This window comes from Leuresthes tenuis, unplaced genomic scaffold (genome assembly GCF_036924035.1).
Source record: "Leuresthes tenuis unplaced genomic scaffold, fLeuTen1.0.hap1 SCAF_21, whole genome shotgun sequence".
NCBI classification, from domain to species: Eukaryota; Metazoa; Chordata; class Actinopteri; order Atheriniformes; family Atherinopsidae; genus Leuresthes; species Leuresthes tenuis.
Window position 1 is genome coordinate 21149606 of NW_027325375.1, and position 25215 is coordinate 21174820.

A 25215-nucleotide genomic window follows, 5' to 3' on the forward strand; every position below is an offset into this window, starting at 1 on the left:
TAAAACCGTCCTAAGTGGGTAAAAATACCCAAAAGTATCCAAATGGCAGACATGATGAAATAAATGTTCTAAATGATACAAAAAGTGTTCAGTGCCTCCTTCATTATCTCTTTAAGCATAGGAAACAGCAAACCATCCTTTCTGAAAGGAAAAGAGATAATCATGTCTGACAATTCCTAGTGGCCACAACATTCAAAGTATTGGTCAATTATTTTCATACAGTTACGCCGGGATTCATAACACGACAGTGAGTGCGAGACAGCAAGATAATTCACTTTTGTGGGTGTTTTTTCCTTTCAATTAGGATTGCCGACCTCGATGATGAAGCGATATATCGTATCTGCAGACCCACATCACAGCTTAGTGTGAGTGCGTCTTTTTAGTCGTCCTTCAGAGTTTCTCCTGCAACCAGTACGTTTTCCAATTAGTCAAGTGAAAGAGCTTAGAAAAACCTAAGTTACATCATAGAAAGGCAGACGGCACAAGAGTCAAAATGGACTGAAAATCAATGTTTAATAAAACTCCATCCACTGTGAAGGTACTTAGAGTTTTACGGAGGGTCACATAAGATTGCGCATGCCAGCGCTAACCTTGTTAGCAGGTCTGTACACATGCTAACACATAAATGTGCAGTTAATCATCCACAACAATGAGAGGAGGCTCCAGAGGTGCTCCAGAGGTCAGGGCAACAGGACACGGGCACAGAACATCGTAAAATCATTTTCCTTGACGTCTTTGAGTGATCTGCTTCAGCCGTCCTTTAAGGGGATGACACCGCGGTCAAAAGAATGTGCACACTGTACTAGTTAGAGGGATACCAAACACCTCCGCACTTTTAAGACAAGTGATTTGGGAAATAGCTCGGCATGTGTGTACATTTGGATCATGTGTTTTACAGTTACTGTCACTGTGTTGCTCCAGTTGTGTTTTGCAAGTCTTCGTGATTTTTTATGGGCAAGGTTTTCTCAGAGTGAAGAGTGAAGGAGGGAAAGACTCACTTTAAAAAAAAATAAAACATTTATCACAACTAAATAAATCCCCACGAGATGTTAGCTCATGCAGGCCGAAACAAAGCAACCAATAATTACGTTGTCAGAAGAGGGTATCTTAGCCTGAACCATGATCTTCTATCACCCTAACAATCTAAACTGGAATTTCCTATTCCAAAAACCAAGAGGTGACAAAATAGTTTTTGTAAGGTGTTATTTTTTTCTTCAACTTGTGTCATGAATGCACAAAACCACCTCTTACGAGAATTTTGTGACTTCATAAAGGAAACTCTTGAGAATTACGCCATCATGAGTCATATTTAAGGCTGTGAACAAACAATCTATGAGATTGTATCATTTGAAGTTCACCTGTGTATGTTGTATTGTGCATGTTTTTGTTTATTCACCATGTAGGGATTAAACATATTGTAATTAGAAGCGATAAAAATGTTTTATAGTCAGTTTCCATGTCGCCACCCTGTCAAATTGAATCAAACTAAATGTGCAGCACGAGGTGTGTAATAGTTTTCGACATATGGGTTTGAAGGACTTAATAAGAAAAAATACAACTTTAATTAAAGGGGATTAAAGGTTAATTTTGCACTAGATGTCGAGGAGCTCCCGTGTGACAGAGCAAAACCCCGAGGTTGATATATCATTATTATTCTTAGAGATATTCTCATCATGATTTCTTTCTTTATCTACTTTTAAAATTATGTCACAGGATCTTTGCAGCCTACAAGTTATCTCTGAACTCTTAATGATCAATTGAAATATGCCTACCATTCCAGTCAGGAGATAGGCTCCTCTAAATTAGTTTGATTAGGCAAATCATTTGAAAATGTGACTTCATTCTGTGTTTAAAAAAAAAAACAGCAATAAAAGTTTATAATTATAATAATAAGTTTGTGAAAGTTTGTTGTATTCCATTCTTTGTCGAGCATTTATCAGTCAACGCTAATTTGATTTAATTTGTTTGTTTATTAAATCGTCTCTCATCAGATTCTGGTTCATATTTGCAGACCGCTAAATTCTGATTGATTCAGCACCGTTTTCAAAGCCTAGATAAGACCGATACAAATACATAATGCAAATGAATGAAACGGCGTGTGTGTGTGTGAGATGGTGCTCTCACCTGTTGGCTCTCCTGGTACGATGGTGGAGGAACGCTCTGGGTGGCCATCATTTTCACTGCAGGTGCTGGGGACGCATGTTGCATCATGGGACAGCTTCACATTGAGACTGAGAGAGACGGAGAGAAGAAAAAAGAAGAAAACGGGGGACATGAACCTCGTGCAAAAGGAAATTTAATTTCTATTACAGAGGCAGCCACCAGGTGCTGCTGTTACTAAATAATCCGAGTTGGGATACTCATGGATGTTATCTAACTCACTAATTCATTTCTTTGCCCTCTCTTCTGTCAGTCTGCTGTTCCATGCGTTGCACAGAGCTGACAGAACAGTCAAGATGATGTATTAATATTTAGTGATCCAGCAATGCAACCAGGCAGAAAGGAAACAAAGCCCGTGCACAGTCAATCATTGAGCCCCTTACAGAAATACTAAACACCGCGGCGGCTTCGTGATGACACGGAAACAAACAAAACAAATCGTTTACCAATTACAGAAAGCTATGTTTGTTTGCTAATTACAGCTGGCTTTAAAGCAGTGTACTGTGGTGGAGTCACCTTAGTGGTCTCCATCAGTTGGCTGCTGGAGCTGTTGTTGCACTTTAACCGAGCCAATCAGGAGGGCTAATTAGGGCTCCTCAGGACCCCACAGGGTTCAGGGCCATACCCTGTGGAACTCTGCTGCAACCACCTACCCCACTGATGATGCTAATTGGTTCGGGGGTACATTACACAGAGACAGACCCCCTACTACTACTCCCACTTACTATAGCCAAGCGCAGCTGGTTATCCACCCTAAAGCTACATATAACCTATCTGTATGAACTGCATGAAAATGTACTGAGTATGCAGCCTGAGGGGGGAAAAGGGGATGTCTTTTTCTTTTTTATTGTGATGCTAAACTTTACTAAACCTTTTGTCACACTGCTTTGTTTTCAACCTAAACAAAAAATAGGAAAAAACTCCATATAATGCCACATATCGCCATTTGAGGTCATGAAAGGCAGGCAGCAATTACACTGGACTAGTGCACTTGGACTGGAGGGTGTTGACCTGCAGGAAGCACTTTATTACAAACTAGTGAAATGGAACTGAAACATTTGAGCAAATTCTCTGCAACATTTGTTCAGAGCTACTGCCTCAGGAAATAAAAGTGTACAGTGAATCCACCTGGTTACTCTGGCCAAGGACGAGAAGGAACACACAAACCTCAGGTCAAAACTGTTCGGATGCTATGTAAAATGTAAATTACAAGATTGCCAAAACTCCTAAATCAATATCGCATTCACAAGAAAACAATGAAATAGAGACAAATCATTATTACATAATAAAATATGAATTTGATGGCGATAAAAAGTCTGTAAAAAGTTGGGACAGGTCCATGTTTAGCACTGTGGAGTATCCTCTCTTTTAAAAACAGTCTGTAAACATCTGGGAACTGAGGAGACCAGCTGTTGGACTTCTGAGAGAGGAATGTTGTCCCATTCTTGTCCGATATAAGATTCTAGCTGCTCAACAGTCCTGGGTCTTCTTTGTTATATTTAGCGTTTCATAATACATAATACACCAAATGTTTTTAATTGGTGAAAGGTCTGCAGGCAAGCCAGTCCAGCACCTGGACTCTTCTACTATTAAGCCATGCTGTTGTAATAGATGCAGTATGTGTTTTAACATGGTCCTGCTAAAAAAGGAGTATTGCACATAAATATACCAAAAGAGTTCAACGAAACAAACTCAACCGGAATATAAAAAGACATTTATGGGATTGTATGTTTTATTCTTGTGAGGAAACAACAACAGAACTGAGTGAAGCCCAACTGCTTCCTGCACTGCAACATGTATATGAGCATGCAGCTCATATTCATCCTATAAGCTCTTCCACAGTATATTTGTGTCACGCCTGGGGCTCCTCAAATGAAAATACTTTTTTTGGGTAGTTTTCAAGTTCCTACTGCCAGACAGGAAGTGATCTCTTCTCTTCCCTCTGAATTTAGACAATACATCACAGAAGAACGTCACTGAGCTCATCACCCACTGCAGAGCCTGGCAAAGTCTATGAATGGGTAAGCAAGAAACAAGGCAGCTGTCTGAGACCTTTCTCTGTTTGAGTGACACCCGGATCCAACACTACTGCCAACATTTTGATGTTAAACGGCGTTTTGGTTTCTAATTTGGGGTTTTAGCTGAAAATCTGCATTCTTTGAACATGCCATGCTGTTCTTGTGTTTGCTGTACATGAATGTGTATGTATTCAGCGAAGCCTTAGATGAGCATCGCTGTTTGTGCTGTGTGTGTTCACACTTGTTTGTGTGCCCATGCACATGTCTCTGCGAGTCATTTTGTGTACTGATTGCGGCCTCTGGTTTCTGTTCTCATTTCAACTGGTATCAGCTGAAAGACATCTTCTCTGTTATCAGTCCTCATTTTAATTGCAAATGCAGTGAGCGTGTTAGTGATTAAATGGAAAATTGCACATTAATTGATGAGACCGAAGATAAAGCAATTCCAATTACCACACAGTATTTTAGGCAGCCTCTCAAGTTTCGCCATTCCTCGAAGGAACCAACCATCAAATGCCAAATCTGAGCAGGCAATTGTGCATCCATAAATATGCACACAGAGACACATAATGTGTGCACAAACACATGGCGTACTATGGCTGCTGAGGAATGAATGCATATACACCAAATGATATGCACACAGAAAAAAAAAACACATCTCAACACACCAAACGACTTCCCTTTTCCATTCCACTATAACCGTGTTCTTGCTACTCTCTCTGAACCCAGCAAAGGTGCACAGTTGCACAATAAGTTGTAAATCCATTTTGAGGACAGATGACATGTTTGTGCCTTAACAAAGGCCTTTTTATTACAGAGTTCATAATGCATATCAACTGTAAAGTGCCCGAGGACACAATCAAAATTCAAAAGCAAGCATAAAGTGGAAAATGAGAGGTAGGCATAAAATTATTCCAACAAACATCAAAGGGTTTTGTAGGTTTGAATTTCAGGCAGTCGTACTCTTTCATTGGATTCTTTGCAATAAGAAACACTTCTATGTTCACTTCTATTTTCAATTTTCCAACAACAGGCATATAAACTTCTGTATATATGTAAGGTTAGTCAGTAGCATAGCTGTTTCACCTCGTTTACTTCCAGCATTGAAATGAAAATTCATATCTGGTCATGTGATCATTGCCAGTGGCCTCCACACCTCAGCTATGTCTGAGGCCTTTGTTGTCCGCTTTGGTTTGAAGGTGAATTTATTGTACAGAGCTCAACTTCTAATAAATGTGGAATGCTTTCCATAGACAAAGGTGATATAAGGAAACAAGAGACACAGTGGAGAACATTTTTTGCTGTGATTTTTTGCTTGTGCTTGACAAGATGTGTCCTTCTTTCACATTGAATTATCGTCACATCACAGCAAAGCTGTGAAAGAATGTGCCAAGCTGTTGAGAACAGGTAATGTAAAAAATGTAGTCAATGCATGTACAACCAAAAATAATCACATTGTTGGTTTGGCTGTTTGAATTTTTTCTCTTGAAAACAACTTAAATCACACTCCAATCAATTAATAGGTCAATGATGGCAGGAGATGTGGCAACACCACACACTGTTCAGGCACTGGTGCGACATACATACATATATATATATATATATATATACACCATATAACATATTAAAGGGATATTTTGTTTTTTCTATTTAAAAAAAAAAGAGGGTTTGTGTTATGTATTTATGAGTAGTTAAAAGTTAACCTGCAGTAGACATGAAAAAACATACCTTTAGCCACGGTCTATTAGCATGCTAGCATGCAGCTGAAGATTATAGAATGGTTTTGTGACATTAGCTTACACACACTTTATTTCTGTGCGCATAAAGTCATAGATAGTCCTAGATAAAAATGTGAAAGGGAAAGCAATTATGCACATTAAAGTGTATTTTCTAAGTTTTGACAAGGGCTAGATAAAGCCTTTTAGCATGCTAATGAATGATGTGGAGTTACAACATTAATGTGAATAAGGGTTAAGGACTACAAGTTTGAAAATTAAAAAATCCTTTCTATCAGAGTGGATACTGAAAGAAGTGACCATTTAATAGCACACCTCTCTATCACTAAAACATCAAAATAACATCACAGAACTGAAGGTGGTCAAGCTAGTTGAAACAAACAATTAATTATCGCTGGCTGTGCTGCATATAATTTAAAAGTCATTGAAAACAATAGCCATTGTTAGGCCATGTAAGCACTGAAAAGTCATTGTGTTGGTAATGGTTTAACAGGCTAATTTTTTTTTTTGTAAAAGGTAATAAAGATTATTTAATAAATGCATATGAAAGAATTTGTGCTTCTTCAAAGCTAATGTGATGAAGGACTGAAATATCTTAAAACTGTGCAGTTATTTTTTTCACAATGCATATCAAATTATTTCCCTGACATCAGAGGGAAAATAAATGACAGAAGCCAACAGTACTGGCAAGTTACCATTGCAAAAATCATTACTTTTAACGTTGGTATACTGGAATTGAACAATCTGTGCATCTCATACATTTTTAGAATGTGAACATCTTTCTTTGCTCCGGGATTTTTTTTCTTGCCTCTCTTAGTATGTTATTCTGTTGAACTTTTTTGATTTAATCTACCGTGGTTACCTTGATAAGTTCTGCTCACGGGAAAGCTTTGCAAATAAGTTTAATGATGAAGCAGTGACAGCTCATCTGAACTCGGGGATACATGCAGTCCTTACATCAGACTTCTCATAAAGCACTTATTCCAGATCTAGCAATTGAAGCAAATCACGTTGAATATCTAAATATGTGCTCTGTATCGACAAAGCATTCAAAAATTTCTATGCCGTTCCATGTGTTTTTAAAGGAAATCTCTAAGACTTGTTGCGGCCTGAAAAATCACTACAAGGCTTTTACTTTCATCGAATGCTGAGAAGAAATAATGAAATAACTTCACAAGGGCAGCCTGCAATTAGGAGAGTAATTACTCCAATCCCCAAGATGCCAATTTCTTAAAAATCAAAGCAACAACAACAGAGTTATAGTTTGTTTGGCTTAACAAGTGATCAATTGGATCTGCTTGTTGGGCATTCCAAAACTAATCACAGACGTACAGATGAAAACAGAAACAGTGTATCACAGTTTTACACCAAAGGTTAAATTCAAATACACGTTCCGAATGTCCCAGTTTGCAACACTTCAAACAGCTGATGAGACCCAGCTCAACATCATGCCATCAAAATCTTATTGTGTCTGCTCTGTTTTAGTTTGTCGGGTAAAAGGTTGACCTGCAAAAGCAATGAATAAAATTTGGAAGTGGATATGTCACCTTGGTCAGATATTATGCATCCTGATGGCCTGCAAGAAAGGAAGCGGAATAAATAAATCAGGTGTTTTTGAATATGAGTGGGATCTAATCATCGCCTTATTGTCAGACCTGATTTACAATGCAAACACCAGGAGGCGAGGCCTTGATGGCGTTGAGTAAAGCGATGGAGGGAAGGGCAGAATGGTAATGAGATTGGGGCCGATAAGTGGGGGAGTCTGTGTGTACACATTTGTGGTCGGACTCAACATTGAAAATCAGAAAACAGATCAGAGCGCAAGCGTCCCACACATGCAGGTATGGACATATATTCAAACACAGGCGTGTATGATAATGCATGAACACCGGCACTAAACACAGAGAACTAAAAGCCTCAACCAGTGTCATCCTGAGGGCAAAACCACTCTCACTGCCTTGCGGCTTCAAGTACAAACACATGTACATCTGTATATCTGTACACACACACACACACATTAAGGTTGGAGTGCATACACAGCCGGAGGCAAGGAGAGTCTAACCAGTGGTCTTAGGGCTACAAATCCCCCTTAGGCTAAAGCGAGCTCAATGCATACTGCAGTCAGAATCCAGTCCACACTCCCAGACCACCTCATTAACCCGAGTCACCAGACCTCCCACCACCCAGCAACACTTTGCTCCACGCCAGCCCGCACTTACAATTCATACTAGTATCTTTTATTAATCTGCTCTTGTTGATTGGGCTTGTCCTCGCTTACAAGATAGATAAGGCAAGGATTTGAATCCCTATGAGGGACAATTCAGCTCTGTGGTGGACAGTGTTAATTCTCTGCTTAGCTGAGATCATGGCCGAAAATGTCAAGCACAGCGGACTGACGGGGGCCGTAGTTTGAAAGCTTTTCTCTCCTGGGTCAAATGAGATGAACATGGTTGTCTACCTCTACAGCCTATTGGAGTTTGCAAACACACTGGCGTGGGACACAGAGCAAAATGTTCTTTGACAGAAATAAAAGATTCAGAGTGACTGCAACACCACCGGTCTATCTTGTAAGGTCACAAAAGTCAGAGAGCACATTTCCACATGCATCTTTTAAAGAGGTTTATCAAAAACAAATAAGCTATGCTATGAGTTTGTTATGATATACCAAGGCTGGATCCTCTCAATGCTGTCTTATCCTTTAGTAGAATGGTGAAAAGAATGTTTTTTTTGTTGTTTTTTTTTCCCATAAAACCTCCAAGCTGCATCATGCAATAATTGTCCATAGAACGCTTCTTTGACAAAAGAACATTAAGGTATTTTGCCGCCCTTCTCACTGACTTTCCCCAAAGGCTCCTCTCACTTGTCCTTATCAATTTCCAATGACATCTTGTGTTTGAATTTAAATCTATAACCTTTCGAATTTAATCTTTCATGCTGAACTTCTTAATGAACACCCTTCACATATTCAAATAAGCCTCACAGCCTTAATGAAGACACAAGGATCTCCCTCGGGTACGAAAAGATTCACAGCTTTCTTTCTAGTTGCTGACAATGGTGTTCCGATCTGACTGCAGTTCTTGTTTCCTTTTAATTTATGTAAATGTTTGTTTGGATTCCAGTTTGATTGTGTCGCTTTCTACTTTGAAAATTGCATTAAAAAACCTCAAGTAAAACAGAAACTTTTTAGTTTTTCCCCTGTGACAGTTGGTGTGCATGTAAATGACCATATTAACATAGCTAAAAGTCCATATAAAAAGCAAGTTTAAAAGAAAATAAATTACTGTACCAGCTGCCAAAATCTTTATCAACAGCTATTTGGTTTGTCAGACTGTCATTATTAAAGATGGTGAAATAAAAAAGCAAAAAACATACATATACACATATTTACATAAATTCAGCTTTTGAAGTTTCTTCTGTAGAACAATTCTTCATTTCCATGAAATTTCCCACTTTTCGTACATTTTGTATCCATATTGACTGCATTTCTGAGGTATTATTCAGTTCAAAGAAATACCAAACTGTCCTTTTACTTCCCAGAATAAAGTTTAACTTAAAAAACAAACAAAAAAATGACCCCTTTCTTTAAAATAAAACAGCTGTTTGGTATTTCTGTAAATGGTCAATATATATATATATATATATATACATATATGTAAATGTATTGCATTACATGTTGATTTCAGTTAACTGGCTGATACATCAGTGTCTCCGACCATGAACTGCACACGTTAAGTCTTTACAGTGAGTCACATTCCCTTTTTTGGCAAATAGCTCGCCTAAATGTGACCCCTGAAGTGCAAAAACCCCAGTGTGCATAGGCCCCACAGACGACTGCTGAGCAATGGTCTCAGAGGCCTCGTAGTCTTTAAGACACTATCAGAAGTTTGACCTCTTAGGTTGGGGAGCATCTCATGATGAAAGGCTGACATGAGTTGAGTTTAATGTAGAATGATTCAACTTTGATGGCAGTTAGAGAAAAGGTATGTAAAGAGACAACGATTGCTGCTCTTAAGTAGATCAAGAAGATGCGCCACTCCATTCTTCAGATTCGCTACAACCTCAGGTTTGCGTTTTTGTGGAGAAGGATTCACACTGCAGCGGGATAATGAACCCAAACACACCTCAAAGCTTTGCGAGTGCTTCTTAAAGACCAGCGAGTGCTCGCTGTCATAGACTTTACTTCGCCAAGACCTGATGTCAACCCCATGAGACGCACACGAGAAGAGGCTCTTTGGAACATTGTCAGGTCACACTGGGATAACATTGGCTATGAAGTCTGAACTATTTGGTGGAGTTCATGCAGCTTGAGCAAAAGCGTAAACCTATACTCTTGTTATTCGTGTCTAACTTTTAGAGGGTGGACTTTTTAACTCAAATGATTAGGCTGAGATTTTTGTCACATTATCCGTGTGAGTTTTTTTCAACTCTGCTGTGCAACATACTTGAGCCTGGCTTCTCTGTCTATTAGTAACATAGATATTCAATTAAATCAATTTACATAGCGTCAGTTCACAATAAAAGTCACTTTAAACAGGAAAGATACAGGAAACTGCAGCTTCATTCCGCAATAACATGGAGACTAAACTCTGCCGAATGCACAATGGATTTTATCACTTTAAAGAAAAAATAAACAAATTCAATACAAGTCCAATGAAATATATTCCAGTTAAATCCAAATCCCTACATATTTTAAACATCTTATTAAATTGTATTTTGGAATATTTCCCTACAGAGGTTAAAAGAAGCCAGGGTGTCGCGACTGATAACCAGCTATCGCTCTCTGACCGTGCTGCTTCTGCCTCTCAGACATGCCACTTTACACTTTAAAGCATGAGAAAAATCAGGCTGTTACTGACTCAATATGCCAACAGGCTCCTGGTAAAGACCATGGTTATCTCTCTCCTTGACGACTGCAGAGCTGATTTGGCAGGTCTCCCTGCTTGCATATTGAAACCCTTGCAGATGGTCCACGACATAGAGACACGTCTGGTGTTTGACCATCCAAAAATGACACATGTCACTCCATTACTCATTGAACTTCACTGGCTACCCATGAGTGCCAGAATCAAATTCAAGTCACCGATGCTTGCCTTCAGAGTGACTGTGGGGTTAACATCCAGCTATCTGAACTATCTCCTTCTTGACCTCTCAGGAATGCCGTTTGGTACTTCCATCCCACTGCACAATACAGTTTTCTCAACACATCCCAAAACTTTTGCAGCCCAGTTTTTAATCAGCTAACAATTCTAAACGCTTCATTTCCTCACGCCTTGACAATTGCAGCAGCCTCTTCAACCAATAATCCACAAATCAGTTCCAGACTTTCCAGAACTTGGCTGCCAGACGTTTAACATAGCATATCACTCTCGTTTGAGCGTCCTTGCACAGGCTTCCAGTATGTTTCAGAATTGATTTTAAGATCTCACTGTTGTCTTTTAAACCCGTCATGGCCTTTCACCTTCTTATTCATCTGACCTTTCAGTAAAATATGAGCCCCCACCCACTGCGGACTGAGATCATCTGGCAGAGGATTTTTACTTGCTCCAGAGGCATACTTTAAGTCAAGAAGTCACGGAGTATTTGCAGTCAAAGCCCCTAAACTCTGGAATGAACTGCCTGAGGAGAGTAGGTCAGCAAAGTCAGCGCCTTCCTTAAAAACTCTTCTTAAAACATTTTTTTTTTCTTAACCAGAGAGCCTTTCCTGATTTCACTTGATTTTTCTGGTTTGTTTTTATTGGTCGATTGGTAAACTGCTTTCGATTAAAGTGTCTGCTAAATGGCTAAATGTAAATCACAATCCAATTCATTCCACCTCATGATAATTCTACTCATTTAATGACAATTCATAAAACGTGGCCTAGCGAAGAGGAGCAACAAATCTGACTGAATCCTCACTTGGATTTGACTAAATCAAATCAAACAGTGAGTGAGAACTTATCTCAGAATTTACTTTTTGGTAAATATTGCAGGATTTCCCTCCCTACCTGGTATGTGAAGCACAGTTATTGGTTTAGATGGATAGAAGTAGAACGTGGAACAAAATGCAGCAGAGGACTAAAACATAATATTGTACTTTTTAACGGATACTGGAAATTGGATGTATAACTTTCAGCCCTGGCAGTCAATCAGTCAATATTCATGAGCCATTCTCTACTCCCAACTGCAATTTGGGTAGCTGAGTGATTACTTCATTACATGATTATTTAATCACAACCATTCTCTCAACTTTAAATCAAAAAGCTCAGGAGTGTGAGCACTCGTTAAGTGTGAAACCAGCATCCCATTGGCCACAGCTTAGATATGCCAGCATGGAGGTTTGTTTCGTCCCACTAGGCTGCAGCACACGCCTCAATCCTCCCCCACAGAGGAAAATCATAATAAGATCATGAACTTGCTCCGGTACATGTACAACACACACATGGCAAACATGGCACGCGACCATCTGCTGGATGGCTGGCCAGCTTCAGTGAACTTAGATTTGTGAGATACATTTATTTATTTTTTTTAAAGCTCTGTCATGAATATATTTACACTGCATCATTCCCTAAAACAAACACATGCACACAGACACAACTACACACACACACACTCCTGGCAAGAAGGTGGGTGGAGTTTGTGGAGAGTGCCAACACTGTGCTCCTCTTCACAAACAAAAATAGCACAGCGACCGTCTGTACTGTGTACAGGGCTCAGAGAACCTCAGATGGTAGTTACTGGAATACAGGTATCGCGCCATATTCATACAATGGCAAGTTTACCTTGAATATTTAGTTCTTTCAGAGAACATGGGCAGTTTTTTTTTTCTTTTTCTTTTATAGTCTACTATCCTCCAGCTGTGAATGCTCAATAAGAACTAAAAAATTTCCCTTGATCTCTGAGAATACAGGTGTACGTTTACAATCAAAATTTAATGCCTGCAGTCTTCAGCTGCAGCTCCTAAGAGGACGCGAGGCAGGCAATAACTCCTCTGAAATTTCAGATAAAAAGAAAGAGTTCATATTTGATTGAAGAAGTGCATCATTTAGCTTTTTTTCTGCGTATTGATCCAACGAAAAGTCTTGCCATTTCACTCACTGTCAGAAGGTGTCGTATCGCTGGTTATTACTTGTGAGATCTAAAAAGTCACAGAGGGAAAGCCTAAAAAGGCGAAAAACTGCTTTGTTAACTTTGTGGAGATAAATGACCAGTGAGGATTCTGTTCCTTGTTTTTTTTTTTTTCTCAAGGTAAATTCTGTAAATGATTGAAAGCTATCCTCATCTAATTTTTTTGACCGATCAGAAGGCAACTCCTTCAAGCGTCAAAGTGGAAACCTCATTAGTGTAGCCAAGATAACTCAAGGGAATGCCAATCAGTTGAGCGGGAAGGACGGCAAACACCTGCTGGAAAATGAATGTTGGGAATTCTGAACTTTGAATGCCAGGTAATAACAAAAATAAAGATAATCCAGAAGACTACAGGTGCAGAATCGCACAGCTTGAACATGGGAACCTAAATGTGACTCAATAGCCTTGGGAAAATGACTTTGAGAGCTTTGTATTTAGTTTTTGACTAAAAGTTGTTTGACAGTGATCTTAAACTTCTGGGACTGACGCGAATCGTTCCCCCGATGAGAATTTCAGTTGAGAAGTTCTTCACCTGTTTAAAAGGAGAGAAAGCATACCAGCAGAACAACAAACCGTTAGGTTGGGCGTTCCTCGAGGTAAATTACATTAAAGTTAAAGAGTTAGAGAGCAAGGAAGGGGGTGAGTCAGAATTCTTTCTCCTCCATTAAGATGGCTTGCTGCAGCCTGCTAGACTGTGTTTCTTCCATGTGTTCAGACTAATACACTAGGCTGCGATAACGGTCTATGTTTAGCTTATTATGTCATGTACCATGTAATGGATTGACTGCTACTTTTGGGTTTCACTGACAAAAGTGTCGAGTGTGTCGGTCAACAGCTGTTGTGCAAGTACTGCTATGAATACTACACACAGTTAGTCCCGTTGTCACCTAATCAAGCCTTCAGATAATAATCTTACGATAATCTTCTCATGGAGATTTTTGACAATTATGAGACAATGTGATGGATCCAATTTAGGCTTCTATCCAAATGTAAATGAAAATGAAAAACGTGGGAACAAAGATCCCAACAGAGGAAAGTAGAATCTGTAAGATTTTGTTCTGGTTTCATTTGCTGCCAGGGGCATTTTGACCTCTCGCATTTAAGCCGGCTTTGGTTGTATACATGCAAACATTGTGTAAAGAGCAAAAACAATGAAAATATTGGCCAAAATAGAATCTTACTTACTTAAAATAGTTGTACTTCTCGGTAGCTTTTTTGGAAATGTATCTGGAATTAAACATGAAAGTGCAAAAATCAGGAGGTCCTGGCATGGATATACACAATTTGTGATTCAAATCTTTGATGGTTGCGCCAGAAAATGCATTTGTTTTAGATGTCACTACGTCCTACACACTGGAGTGTCACCTGTCCTCTGAAAATGTTGCTGAAATGTGACCTTTTCAAATTCAGGATTAGCAGAAAAGTAGAGAAATGACGAGATGTTTATCTGTTCTGCCATGTTTTCTTGACCAAATACATTCCATTAAACCTTAGAATGAATTTTCTTGGCCAGTGTATCCACTCCTGCATGTGTTTTGCTGCATTCACTCGACTCTAAGAATAGCAGCTTAGGTACTCTGATGTTTAGAGGTGGTGCAGGGCCGAGTGTTTGCGTCCTGTGGTGGACACACAAAAACACGCAGAGGGAGCATTTCCTCTGCAAAGCTGATAACCATCAGAACACTGAAGGTAGAAAAATTCAAGTCGAAATGGGAACAGCAAATCTTGTGGAGGGGAAATGTAATCTACATGAGTTTCCCAGCTGAATCCTTTCCAGAAGCTTTGCTCTGCTTCTTTTTCCATCCCCCCACCTCTCCGCTCCTCCACTCCTCCTCTTCCTCTGCTGTCATGTTTGCCGGCACATACATTGTGCAGCTTATCCGCTGGTTCATCTGCAAAGTTCCTCTTTTTTTTGGGGGAAATGAATACCTCCTTATCGCAATGAGTGAGTGTCATCCATGTCACTCTGCAACAACTTTAGTTACTGGTGAAGCGACGTGACTGACAAGTGAATGACACAGAATGAAGGTGACTGGTTTGCTTAGCACTCCACAGAATAAATGATATAGTCTAGTCTATAATGGAGTTAAAAGTGATATGAAGTTGGAAGCAGTGATTATCTTCTTCCTGGCATTAATGCAAAGAAGCTTGCAGAATGTAGCTAAGTTGTCTGGCCATGTGTTGGAGTGGGAATTGAATTTTGCAGGATTCTAGCTTTGATCAGATGATTTAAACTGAGCACAGAACAGTAAATCATCTTCAGTCAGAGCTTCTGAAACTGGTGTGAGGTATCTAGTTTCGGTCACTACTACTACCCAGAACAGGGCCACCGGAGACTGTTAACCCTTGAAAACTTCATAGCGGTTCGAGAAATATCTTTATTTTTGACATTTACACTGCAATTCTGCATCTTGTCACAATATGGACCATGTTACGTGGGCCCACTTGCCGTCTGATTCTCCTAAAAGGGAGCGCTCCATCGTTAACCTTTAGCAATCGTCAGAAGGTTTCAGTCACAACTGCAAATGCAAAAAAAGGCCTTTTTTTTTTTTAGGAGAACCAATTTCTTTGTCTTGCTCAGGAAATGTTTGGCCCAAATGCACAGCTAAGAAAAGAAAATGTCCCCCTGCGTAGAACTGATTTTCTTTTTGACTTGGATTTGTATTGACATGTTGCTGATTTCTATCAAAACCCTATTAATGGCTGGACAGAAAACTTTGAATCATTACTGGCAGAAGACACATCAGAGCTGCCCAGCTGATGTCTGAAAGTGAAATGTCACTTGAAAAAAATGAATGCGGCATCTGGAGATGGCCCTGTTGCAAACCCCTCCACCCCTCCACACACACACACACAAACTCCCTCACAATGAGATCAGCAGAAGGAAATATTTGAGGAGAGTGGTGGGGGATTAATGAGGAGGGGATTAGCAGGTGGGAGGCTGTGTCTCTGTGTATATGTGTGTGTGTGCATGTCTGTGTCTGAAATGTTAGCCACTTGAGTGTCAGCAAAGCTCTGCCTGGAGAGGGGAGGGTGGTGAGTTTGTCTTGGCGGGACAAGGGAGGCAGGCAAAAGTCTGTTTAAGAGAGCCGCTACAGGCCAGACAGAACCAGAGGATGACTGAGCAGACTGGCATGTATGACATGAGAAGCCAAGCTAAGGCGCTTGTTGTTTAAGAGGAATGGTTTGCTTGTAGCAAAAGCTGCTTAAGGTTAGATACATTTTAAAAAATATGTTTAAAAAAATAAAAAAAGACAGATTTTTCTCAAAACTGAAATATATGTTCCGCGAGAGATGTGACAAATTGTTTTTAAAAGTTTGTGGTTGGGATCAGATTCTCCACTCGTTAACTCAATCACTTAGAATGTAGCGTATGCAGCTGCTGATGCCTACTGTATCAACTTCCATAAGCAATGACTGCAGCTGTTACCACATAATAATCTTCGATATACTAATAATGGATGAATCTTACCAGGCATTCATATCTCAGAACCAAACAACAGGGGGTAAAAATCTGTTTTTAAAACCACTGTGGATCAACTGTTGCAGCTCACCACCAAATACTTCTAAACCAAGCTACACAACTTTTGGTACGTCTCGACTGAAGAAATCAACTTTCAAATATGGTTCCTGTGCATATTTTAGCATCTCAGGCAGAAAAAGAGACGAGTAACTTTGTGTTTGAGACTTCTGAGGGTATTATTTTCTCATCAGCCATTCTCAACAGGTAGGAACATAAAAATGGTGAGCCGCTAGCGCCAGGTAGCAGCAGCTGGCAAAAGATAGCAGTAACTAGTGATATCAAATGTTGGCATGCTTCTTTGTTTTTGATCCATTCAGCTGCATTCAGCCAACTCCAAGGATAGCAGCTAAGGCATTCTGATATGAAAAAAAATATAGTGCAAAGCCAAGTGTCCGCATCCTGTGGTCGACACACACAAATACACACAGGATAAAACATTTGCTAAGTTGATGATCTCTCGATCAAATCAAGATCATTTCTTAAATCAAGGTCTTTTTTTCCCTTTTTTGTTCAGGCAATGTAAAATGCAAATACTGAAAAAGTTGCTGATCAACCTAAAGCAGTTTGGATAACATATAAATATAGCAACAATCATTTTTAAATTAATCTAATGAAAGTTAGCAAGAACAATCTTTATACTCATTTAGATGCAGTACTTTTAGGCAAACATTACAAGATATTTTGTGAAGATCAAACATTGATGGTATTATTTCTCCATTTGGGTGCTTTTAAACTATGTATGAGTGTACATGTACCCATTTTATATATATACATATATATATATATATATACATATATATATATATATATATATATATATATATAACATCAATAACAGCACTGCAGCCAAGCTAAACATGACAGGAATAAGGCACACTTTTAGTTCCATGCACATCATTAATGGGAGGGGTGGTTGGGGTTTCTTTAGCACGCTGCACAGATCTGATGTTTACTCCTTCTACTTTCTATCTCTCCAGTCAGTTACTTTTGTCATGTAGATCATCAGCGATTACCTTACTCGATCTCCGTCGAGCCGATCGTGTTCTAATGAAAATTACACCAGATTTTTGTAATGAAATATAAAAACTATTTTGAAACACTTTATTTCTAATGTATTTTCTAATGTGCAGGAATGTCAAGTCAGGGGGGGTTTGAGCAATTAAGACATGCTCACAACTGGTAAATGAACATTTTTTATCAAATATAGATCAATAATAGCAGGAAGAAAATACCTGAAATAGTGTGGAAATATCAGGAGGTTTTAAACATTGGAAATACATTAAAACAGGAATAAACTCTGTATTTCTCTTAAAGCAGGACTGAAAACGAATTGCTTATGAAAACAGAGCTGTCTTTCTTTTCTACTCAAACTCAAAGGCTATTTTTCCACATCAGAACATGAAGTAAATACTACAACTGTGTATAATCAATCAACCTTCACTCTGCCCTGAAAAAACATTCTGATAAAAGCTCATGGAAACTTGAGGATGTACATCTAATCCTGTGTATACTTCTAACTTGTAATTTATGAAGATATTACCCCTTTGATATGTAAGAAAAAATAAAGGACTAATGATCTTCAGATGCACTCTATAAACTCCACAGTACAACACAGTGGTCATTGGAAAGCTTTTACAGATGAGTACACATCAGACATGCAGATCAAATTGATCCAGAACTGAAGGTATTCGCGTAAGAAAGGACGAAAAAGAGAATAAAGGGAAGCAGGACTGGAGCAGGAGAAATGTGAGGAGCAAATAATGAGGCCAACACCAGTGTGTGTTTGCTGCTCTTGGCTGGACGGACTCTGTTTGTCTTAGCGTCGGGAGGCAAAGAGAGTCGGCAGCTGAGTAAAATTCTTGGAAACACCAAACAAACCCATATTAAATTTCCCCTGAAATGCCACTGGGAGAGGCATGGAGTATGCCCGGTAGAGGACGGACAGAGAGGTGGACGGCCGAGGTACAGAGACACATGCAGAGGAGAAACGCACGGAGGAAAGCCCACTGCGAAGATGGGTGGGTAGGAGGCTCAAAATAAAGAGACATTAAGGTGAGAAAGATGTTTGCAGGCTGTAAAAGAAGGACAGGGAAGAAGTCCAGTGGGAAAAGCAGAATGGAAGGTCATGCTGGAGCTAGAGGAGAAGCTGTGAGACAGGAAAAGAAACAAAGAGCGGTATAGAAGGAGGATACAAAGAACAAGAGAAAGTCCCCGAGTCTAAATCAGGTCCCTATATCAGAGGGGAAATGCAGGGCCTTTACATTGTTGTACCACTGATGTTGTGGTGGTTTATGCTACAGTTATTCAGGTCTAAATAACAAATGAAACGGAAAATAGCACAGCTATCTAAAGGCCTATGTGTTGTGTTCATTCCCACAAAAAGAAAACTGAATGTCAATGTTCATGTCAGATGGAAACCATAAACTATATGTTAACCAAATTTCTGGCAATGTGGCAATGAAAGCTTTATAAAGGAGGACTGGAAAAAAGGGGGAAAAACTAAACAAAACAGACATTAGCTTGGTGAAGATGTGATGAGAAATTAAAACGGAAGATCAAGGTTAAAATAACGTAACTCAACACCTGTTTCCAGTTCGAGACGGCAAACAAACTCAAGTGACTGACCAGCCTCTTCCCAGATATATGATATCTCAGATATTCCCAAAGAATAAAGTTATTCCTGCTGAACAGCTCTCTCTATTTTGCTCTTGTGGATGTCCGCTGCAGATATTCATTCAATCATTTATTTTTCCACCCCACTGTTTCTTGTGAGAACTTCTTCTACTGAACTACAGCCGCTGCCAACATCACCTATACCCTCCCACCCTCTGGTGCCACTATGCTGCTTCGTTTCAAGGTCTCACACCAGAACATGTAACAGCAATGCTGGCCCACACAACACATCCTGTTTAACAATGCAGGCTTAAAAATTGAGAAATTGCTACATTTGCTGGGCTACAAATTCATTGTATGCCTATGATTTCCTTTCAAAATTGTAACAAGTCTACCTTTTGAAGTACTTGAAATTGTAAAATCACCACATTTTCAAGGTACCAAAAACATTAAATCCCTCCATTTCTTATGTGTTGCATAAGGTGAAATGGTCACATATGTGATATTGAATCACTATTAGATCTTCAGCAAAGCTTACAAGGAGGGAGGAGGGGGTGGACAGCAGCATTACACCGTGCAAGAGCCTCATTCAGCCCAATACTGTCCAACAATTTTGAACTTTTCCACTATGCCGTCAGTCGTAGTTGGCTAGAGTTAGGAATAAAAAATAAAATATTAGGTTTATATATCAATACGACCATGGTTACATTTTTGCATCATGTCTCCTGTGACCATAGTACATTTCTGACATCTGGACAAACGAGCTCGTTTTCCTATGAGACTGGGCTGCTAATTTATTGGCTTCATATCAGTCAATGGATACGTGTGTGATTCACAATTTGCTCAACACCTGAGCCGGAGTTCATCGTGTGATATCTGAAAATAAGATATGCCGTCTTCAAATTTCCTGCCTTCATTCATCATAAATCTGAGTGTAGATTTTCTTTTCTTTCCACTCAGCGGGCCATCGTCAAATGTCCTCATGCAGCTTTTTCCTCAACACCATCTGTCTATAGGAAAGGGGAGGGAACGATAATGGTAATTTAATTGGTCACTGCGAGGTGAAAAGTAAATCAACCAGTCAAATAGACTCATTAAAATGTTCAGTGACTCTTTCCCAAAGTATGTTTCTTCGCTGCTGTGCCATCCATGTAATACTATGCTTATTCAAAGTCCTGCGCCACACCAGTAGGGGCTCGGTGGCTCTCTATTGGATCAGCAGACGACTGGCTTTTGCGAGAGCTATTTTTGGCAACATGGAATTGTTCCATAAATGACTTTTCAGGAGTCTGAAAGTGATACGTCTCTTCATTCTAACTACAATAAGAAAACCAGTTCCTCCCGCATAATTCAAGGTGTTACCGATATGGTTGCCAGCTGGAATAATTCATCAGTTACACTGTATATGCTACATTTATATGTGCTGTTATATGACAGTGTATTATTATATTCAGTAAATTATTTTATATGTGTTACAAGTTGTAAGGCGGTTGCTAATGTTTTTAACTTTGCAAAACAAAGACTAGCTTTTTGTAATCCTTTGAGACCTCTGGAGAAAGTTGAGACGTGACTTTAAGGCATTCTGAGAGGTTAAACCTGCTTTTATCATAAACCATTGACTTCACTCTAAGAGGTTGGGTCATATTTGGCTCCGTGACTTGACTGAAGATAATAATGATGATAGCAATGAAAATTAATTAAAAAACTAAAAAAGTGGCACCGCGCCAAGTGTGTAGAATGGAAGAGGCTATTTCATGTAATATTTCCCATAAAATAAATCTCTCTCAGCTCACAGCTGGAGGCTTTAATTGCTTGCATGAAGTTTGACCTCTTCGAGCATTTGTGCAAGTACGCAAAAACGGTCACGCACAAAAAAAGATAAACACGAGTACAAGTGTGCGTACATGAGCATTTTAGTTAAAGGACATAAATGAGACTGTTAAAAATGAGTCATATTTGTTGTTCACAGCACTTTTATATGCTTGATAAATCAGTTCACTCTTAAATTCTGGGGCAGATGATTTAGCTGCCTGCAACAAAGTGGTTTCAAATTCCAACCAATCCCGTTGGCCCTCTGACAGTCTCCGAGTGGCAACTTCTCTTCCACGCTGCAAATGACAACCAAAACATGACTTCTCAGAAATGGAAGCATATTTAAAACATTAAAACTGGAGACCACCGTGAGTTGTTTTATTATGCAAGACGAGTCTTGTGTTAAGATTGCAGTTCCGCAACTGTCTGCTTTCACTTTAGAACTGTATACTGGGCATCTTTTTTTTCCTTTTCTTTTTTTTTTTTTTTTTTTCTCTGTGATGAAGAGAGAGGGAGACAAAGCCACGCCGGTCTGCAAGAAATACACTAGGAGCGTGTTTGCTTCATCAAGACACAAAGGGAATTGCTATTAGTCTTGTTTTGAATGGGGGAGTCACTCTCTGCAGCTATCAAAGAGCACAAACTGCAGGTGCACCAACAACAGCATTTGACAAACCCCAGCTACAGACTGTAAACCTGATCGAGGTCCGCTTTGAGGTACGATAGCCTCCAGTTCTCCCTCTTTCCCCCTCCTTCCCACCTCGCTTTCTTTCCTTCTTGGCTGAAAGGACATCTGGAGCGCATTAAAGCACTAAGGACATTGGATCTCCCCCGAGCGCTTGACTGGATGGGTGGCCCACTGTAGCCCCCTTTCAGCAGCAGGACCCAGCCCTTCCTGATTGATAGAGGGAGCCCCCTCACACACACTTAACACTCACACACACACTGATAAATCCCACACAGCTGACACAGAGCACTGCCCACTGAAACATTTGCGGTGCTGCTAACACGTATTACTTGTGACACATTCATCACAGTGCAGGTTGGTCTATCAGTAATGCGGTGATAGACTTCAGGTGTTGTACAACCCTGCGGTGTTACTCCGTACTGATAATTACATGTGAATTTCAAGTTAGGACGCTGGCAAAATGTATTTATTAATCGTAAGCCAATCTGTGTATTTTTATGACTAACCTAACCAACCATTTTGATTCTGTTGCTTGACAGCGTAACGGCACCATCCTCACCCTCCCGCCTCTGTTTGAGCACTTTTAAAAGATTAAATGTTTGTGCAGCAAATTTGTGACAGTTTTACATGATAATTTTGGAGCCTTGAGAAAATAGTAATTTCACAACTTTTGAGCATGCGTGACAGTTTGATATACAATGTAAAATTTAGGGATGTCCCAACTTTAAAAGGTAGACGTGAGCGTGTATTGATCTTGTAGATTTTACAAATTTTCACCGTCTGTCGTGCAGTTGATTTGGTAAAAATGGCATGTGTAGAAAAATTGTGCTTATTTTACGTCTTTCTGCGAGTAAAGTTTTTTTCAAAGCATTCTCTAACACCTCATTTAGCGAAATAAGGATGCAAATCAAAACCCATCTTGTTTCTCGGAATTGTACTTTTTCATTAAAGCACAGAATGGAGATTTCTATAAGGGCTGAGAAATGAGAAAACACAAACTTTTTCAAAGGAGGAGAGTTCAAAGCAGCTCCTCATTTCCAGTAAATTGTTTTGCCTGATTTGCCATTTCAAATAATATGCAGTGTTGGCCAAAATTTGCAATTCACAAGAAGTCGTCCCCTGAGCCACGCAGAAGAGGTTAATCCATATTTCACGTCTGAATGTAAGATGGAAGAGGAGAAAAAGGAAAGGAAGGGGAAGATAGGTAACTCTTTGCCAGGGGATGAGGAGCAGTGGGGAGGGGGGTGGTGGGAGAAGCTGTGGGAGTGGAGAAAAAACGAGAGAATGGGAAGAAACAGGCGTCATTTAGAGTAAATGGCATCCAAAAACCCTCTCCAATTATCTTTGCCTACCATGCCAGTGAGACTGACTTAATTAAAATGACTTGAGAGGGAGGGGAGAAAGGAAGGAGCTGTCAGTGATTGAGGGGGCAGGCAGGCGACGTATCTACAGCGAAACACAAAGCTCAGGCATTGCACAGGCCGTCCACCACTCTCCCTTTTCAATTCCCGACTTCAAAAGAGAATAAAGAAATAATAATAATACAGAGAGGGGGCTCTCACCATTTGCAGCCATGTAATTGCGCTATTTAAATCCTGCATTTTTATCATTGTTGGAATATTGGTGGCAGTGGTGTTGTCTGTGAGTGTGTGTGTGTGCAGAGGGAGTATAAAAATGGATCGTAATAACGCTTTTTTGTTGTAGTGTGACCCCCCCCCCCTCGTTTTTTTCCCTGAGAAAACCCTCTGACAGTGACCTTTTTTCACACAAGGTCCGTTTCTATGGAGACAACGTCCAGCCTCTCTACGTTTGTTGTTTTCCCGTCCTGCCAAAACTAGCCCACTTGTGACAATGACGCAGTGTGTCGTTTAACGGCCTGTGTTCCGTTTCATGTTTTTCATCTGCATCCACACGCTGAGGGAAAAAATAAATAAAAATCAGAGCTGTGAAGACGTCCATGAAATGATTTTTGCTTTTTTTGTGTCATCCCATAACATAAAAATTACACGGTCGCACATATAATCAATTCAGCGGTGGCTCAGTGGTGCTTTAGGGGTATATTCCAAAAGATAACACAGATAACGTCAAAACATTGCCGAAATACAGATAATATCGTACTCTCAGACTTAATAATGGCATGTCTCATCAACAACATTTGCTATGTTAAGAAACAGAAGTCACTTTCATGAAGCAGCTGTACCAATCTGAAACTCAGTGGTTTCTCTTCAAAGGCCTCTCTCCTGCTGGACAGCGTCGGGGAACTGTCCTATCGATTAAAAATACTGACTGATACTATGAAAACCACAGAAAAATATTTGTGGGAAATCTGTGGAAGTAGATCAGACACCAGCTTCCAGTAAGCTGCTTACTTAAAGTTGGAGGACATATGTCAAAATCCTGGATGGGAGCTTTTAGTTGCTGTGTTACTTCTGCATTCATCACAAGTTTTCCCCACCGCAATTACCTCCCCACATGCTCCAGCCAGAGGGACATGAATTGATAGGCGCTGACTTGTGTGGAAGTGGGGGGAACATAGAGGTATAGGAGACACCACTGAAAAAGCCTCCATCAAAAGATTGGGACACCAGAATGTAATAAAACATCAACCTCCAACAGACAAATCCACAGCCAGTATCTCAATTTACAGCCTGACCTCATGACGGCATGTGTAACAGCTCCGTTGGTCAACAGCACCAAACATCGGCTCAGAGGCTCAAAACAGTTCCTACATCCCTTCCCACATCAAAGTTCAACGTCTTCCTAATTGACGATCTAGACGTTTGCATAGTTAATTTGGCTGCAAATTCTCATAAGGAGGAAGGGGGGTGAATAGAGAAGTTAATCCATCAACTTGCTCAAGTTCGAGGCCCAGCTATCATTTCTACAGTCCTTGCACTTTTCTACTTCCCCCTCACTTTTCTACAACGTTTTCACCGGCGCATGGTCAGGGTTAGGAGTTGAAATACATGTTGTCTGTCATCTCACATGGAAGAATGGCATTTCTAACAATGGACAGTGAGCCAACCATGTCTACGATCTTACAATGAAGCTTGTAAAACAGTGTCTTGCACAAGCTCAAATATATGATTCAATTTGGTGTTGTAATGTTCCACAGGAGGCAGTAGTTAATGCTTTTTAAAGACACCGTAACTTTCCGTTTTTATACACCCAGTGAGATGTTGGCTCTTACAAAGCATAAGGAGTTGAATTTAAATTTAGTTTACAGGAAAATACAGAATGTGCTATTGATGTCAATTAAAAGAAAAAGAAAGAAAAATGTGACTCAAACACACACACATTCAGACACACACTTCTCTCACACCTTGATCAGCCAGTAAACACTCCTCATGTGTCTCAGCTAACACCTGTTACTGTGCTTTTGTCTTGTGAGCTAATTGTAAAGGGCTGTACGGCATTTCTCACTGAACACGACAAAAAAACTTATTTCATCAAACGTGTTTGTGCACAGAAGGTTGGTGGGTGCTATAATTTTAAGTATAAGTGTGAGAATGCGCTCTGCAGGATAATTACCAGGAGTGACTTATCCTTGCATCGAAAATA

General features: G+C 39.8%; 1 protein-coding gene across 1 annotated transcript in view; it reads right to left on the reverse strand.

Annotated features, from left to right (window-relative positions):
• pknox2 (pbx/knotted 1 homeobox 2) overlaps positions 1–25215 on the reverse strand; it is a 115729-nt gene that overhangs the window by 48216 nt on the left and 42298 nt on the right. The window contains exon 3 of the mRNA XM_072374412.1: positions 2125–2231. Coding sequence (XP_072230513.1) covers positions 2125–2211 — 87 coding nt within the window. The 5' untranslated portion in view covers positions 2212–2231. The remainder of the gene's footprint in view (positions 1–2124; positions 2232–25215) is intronic.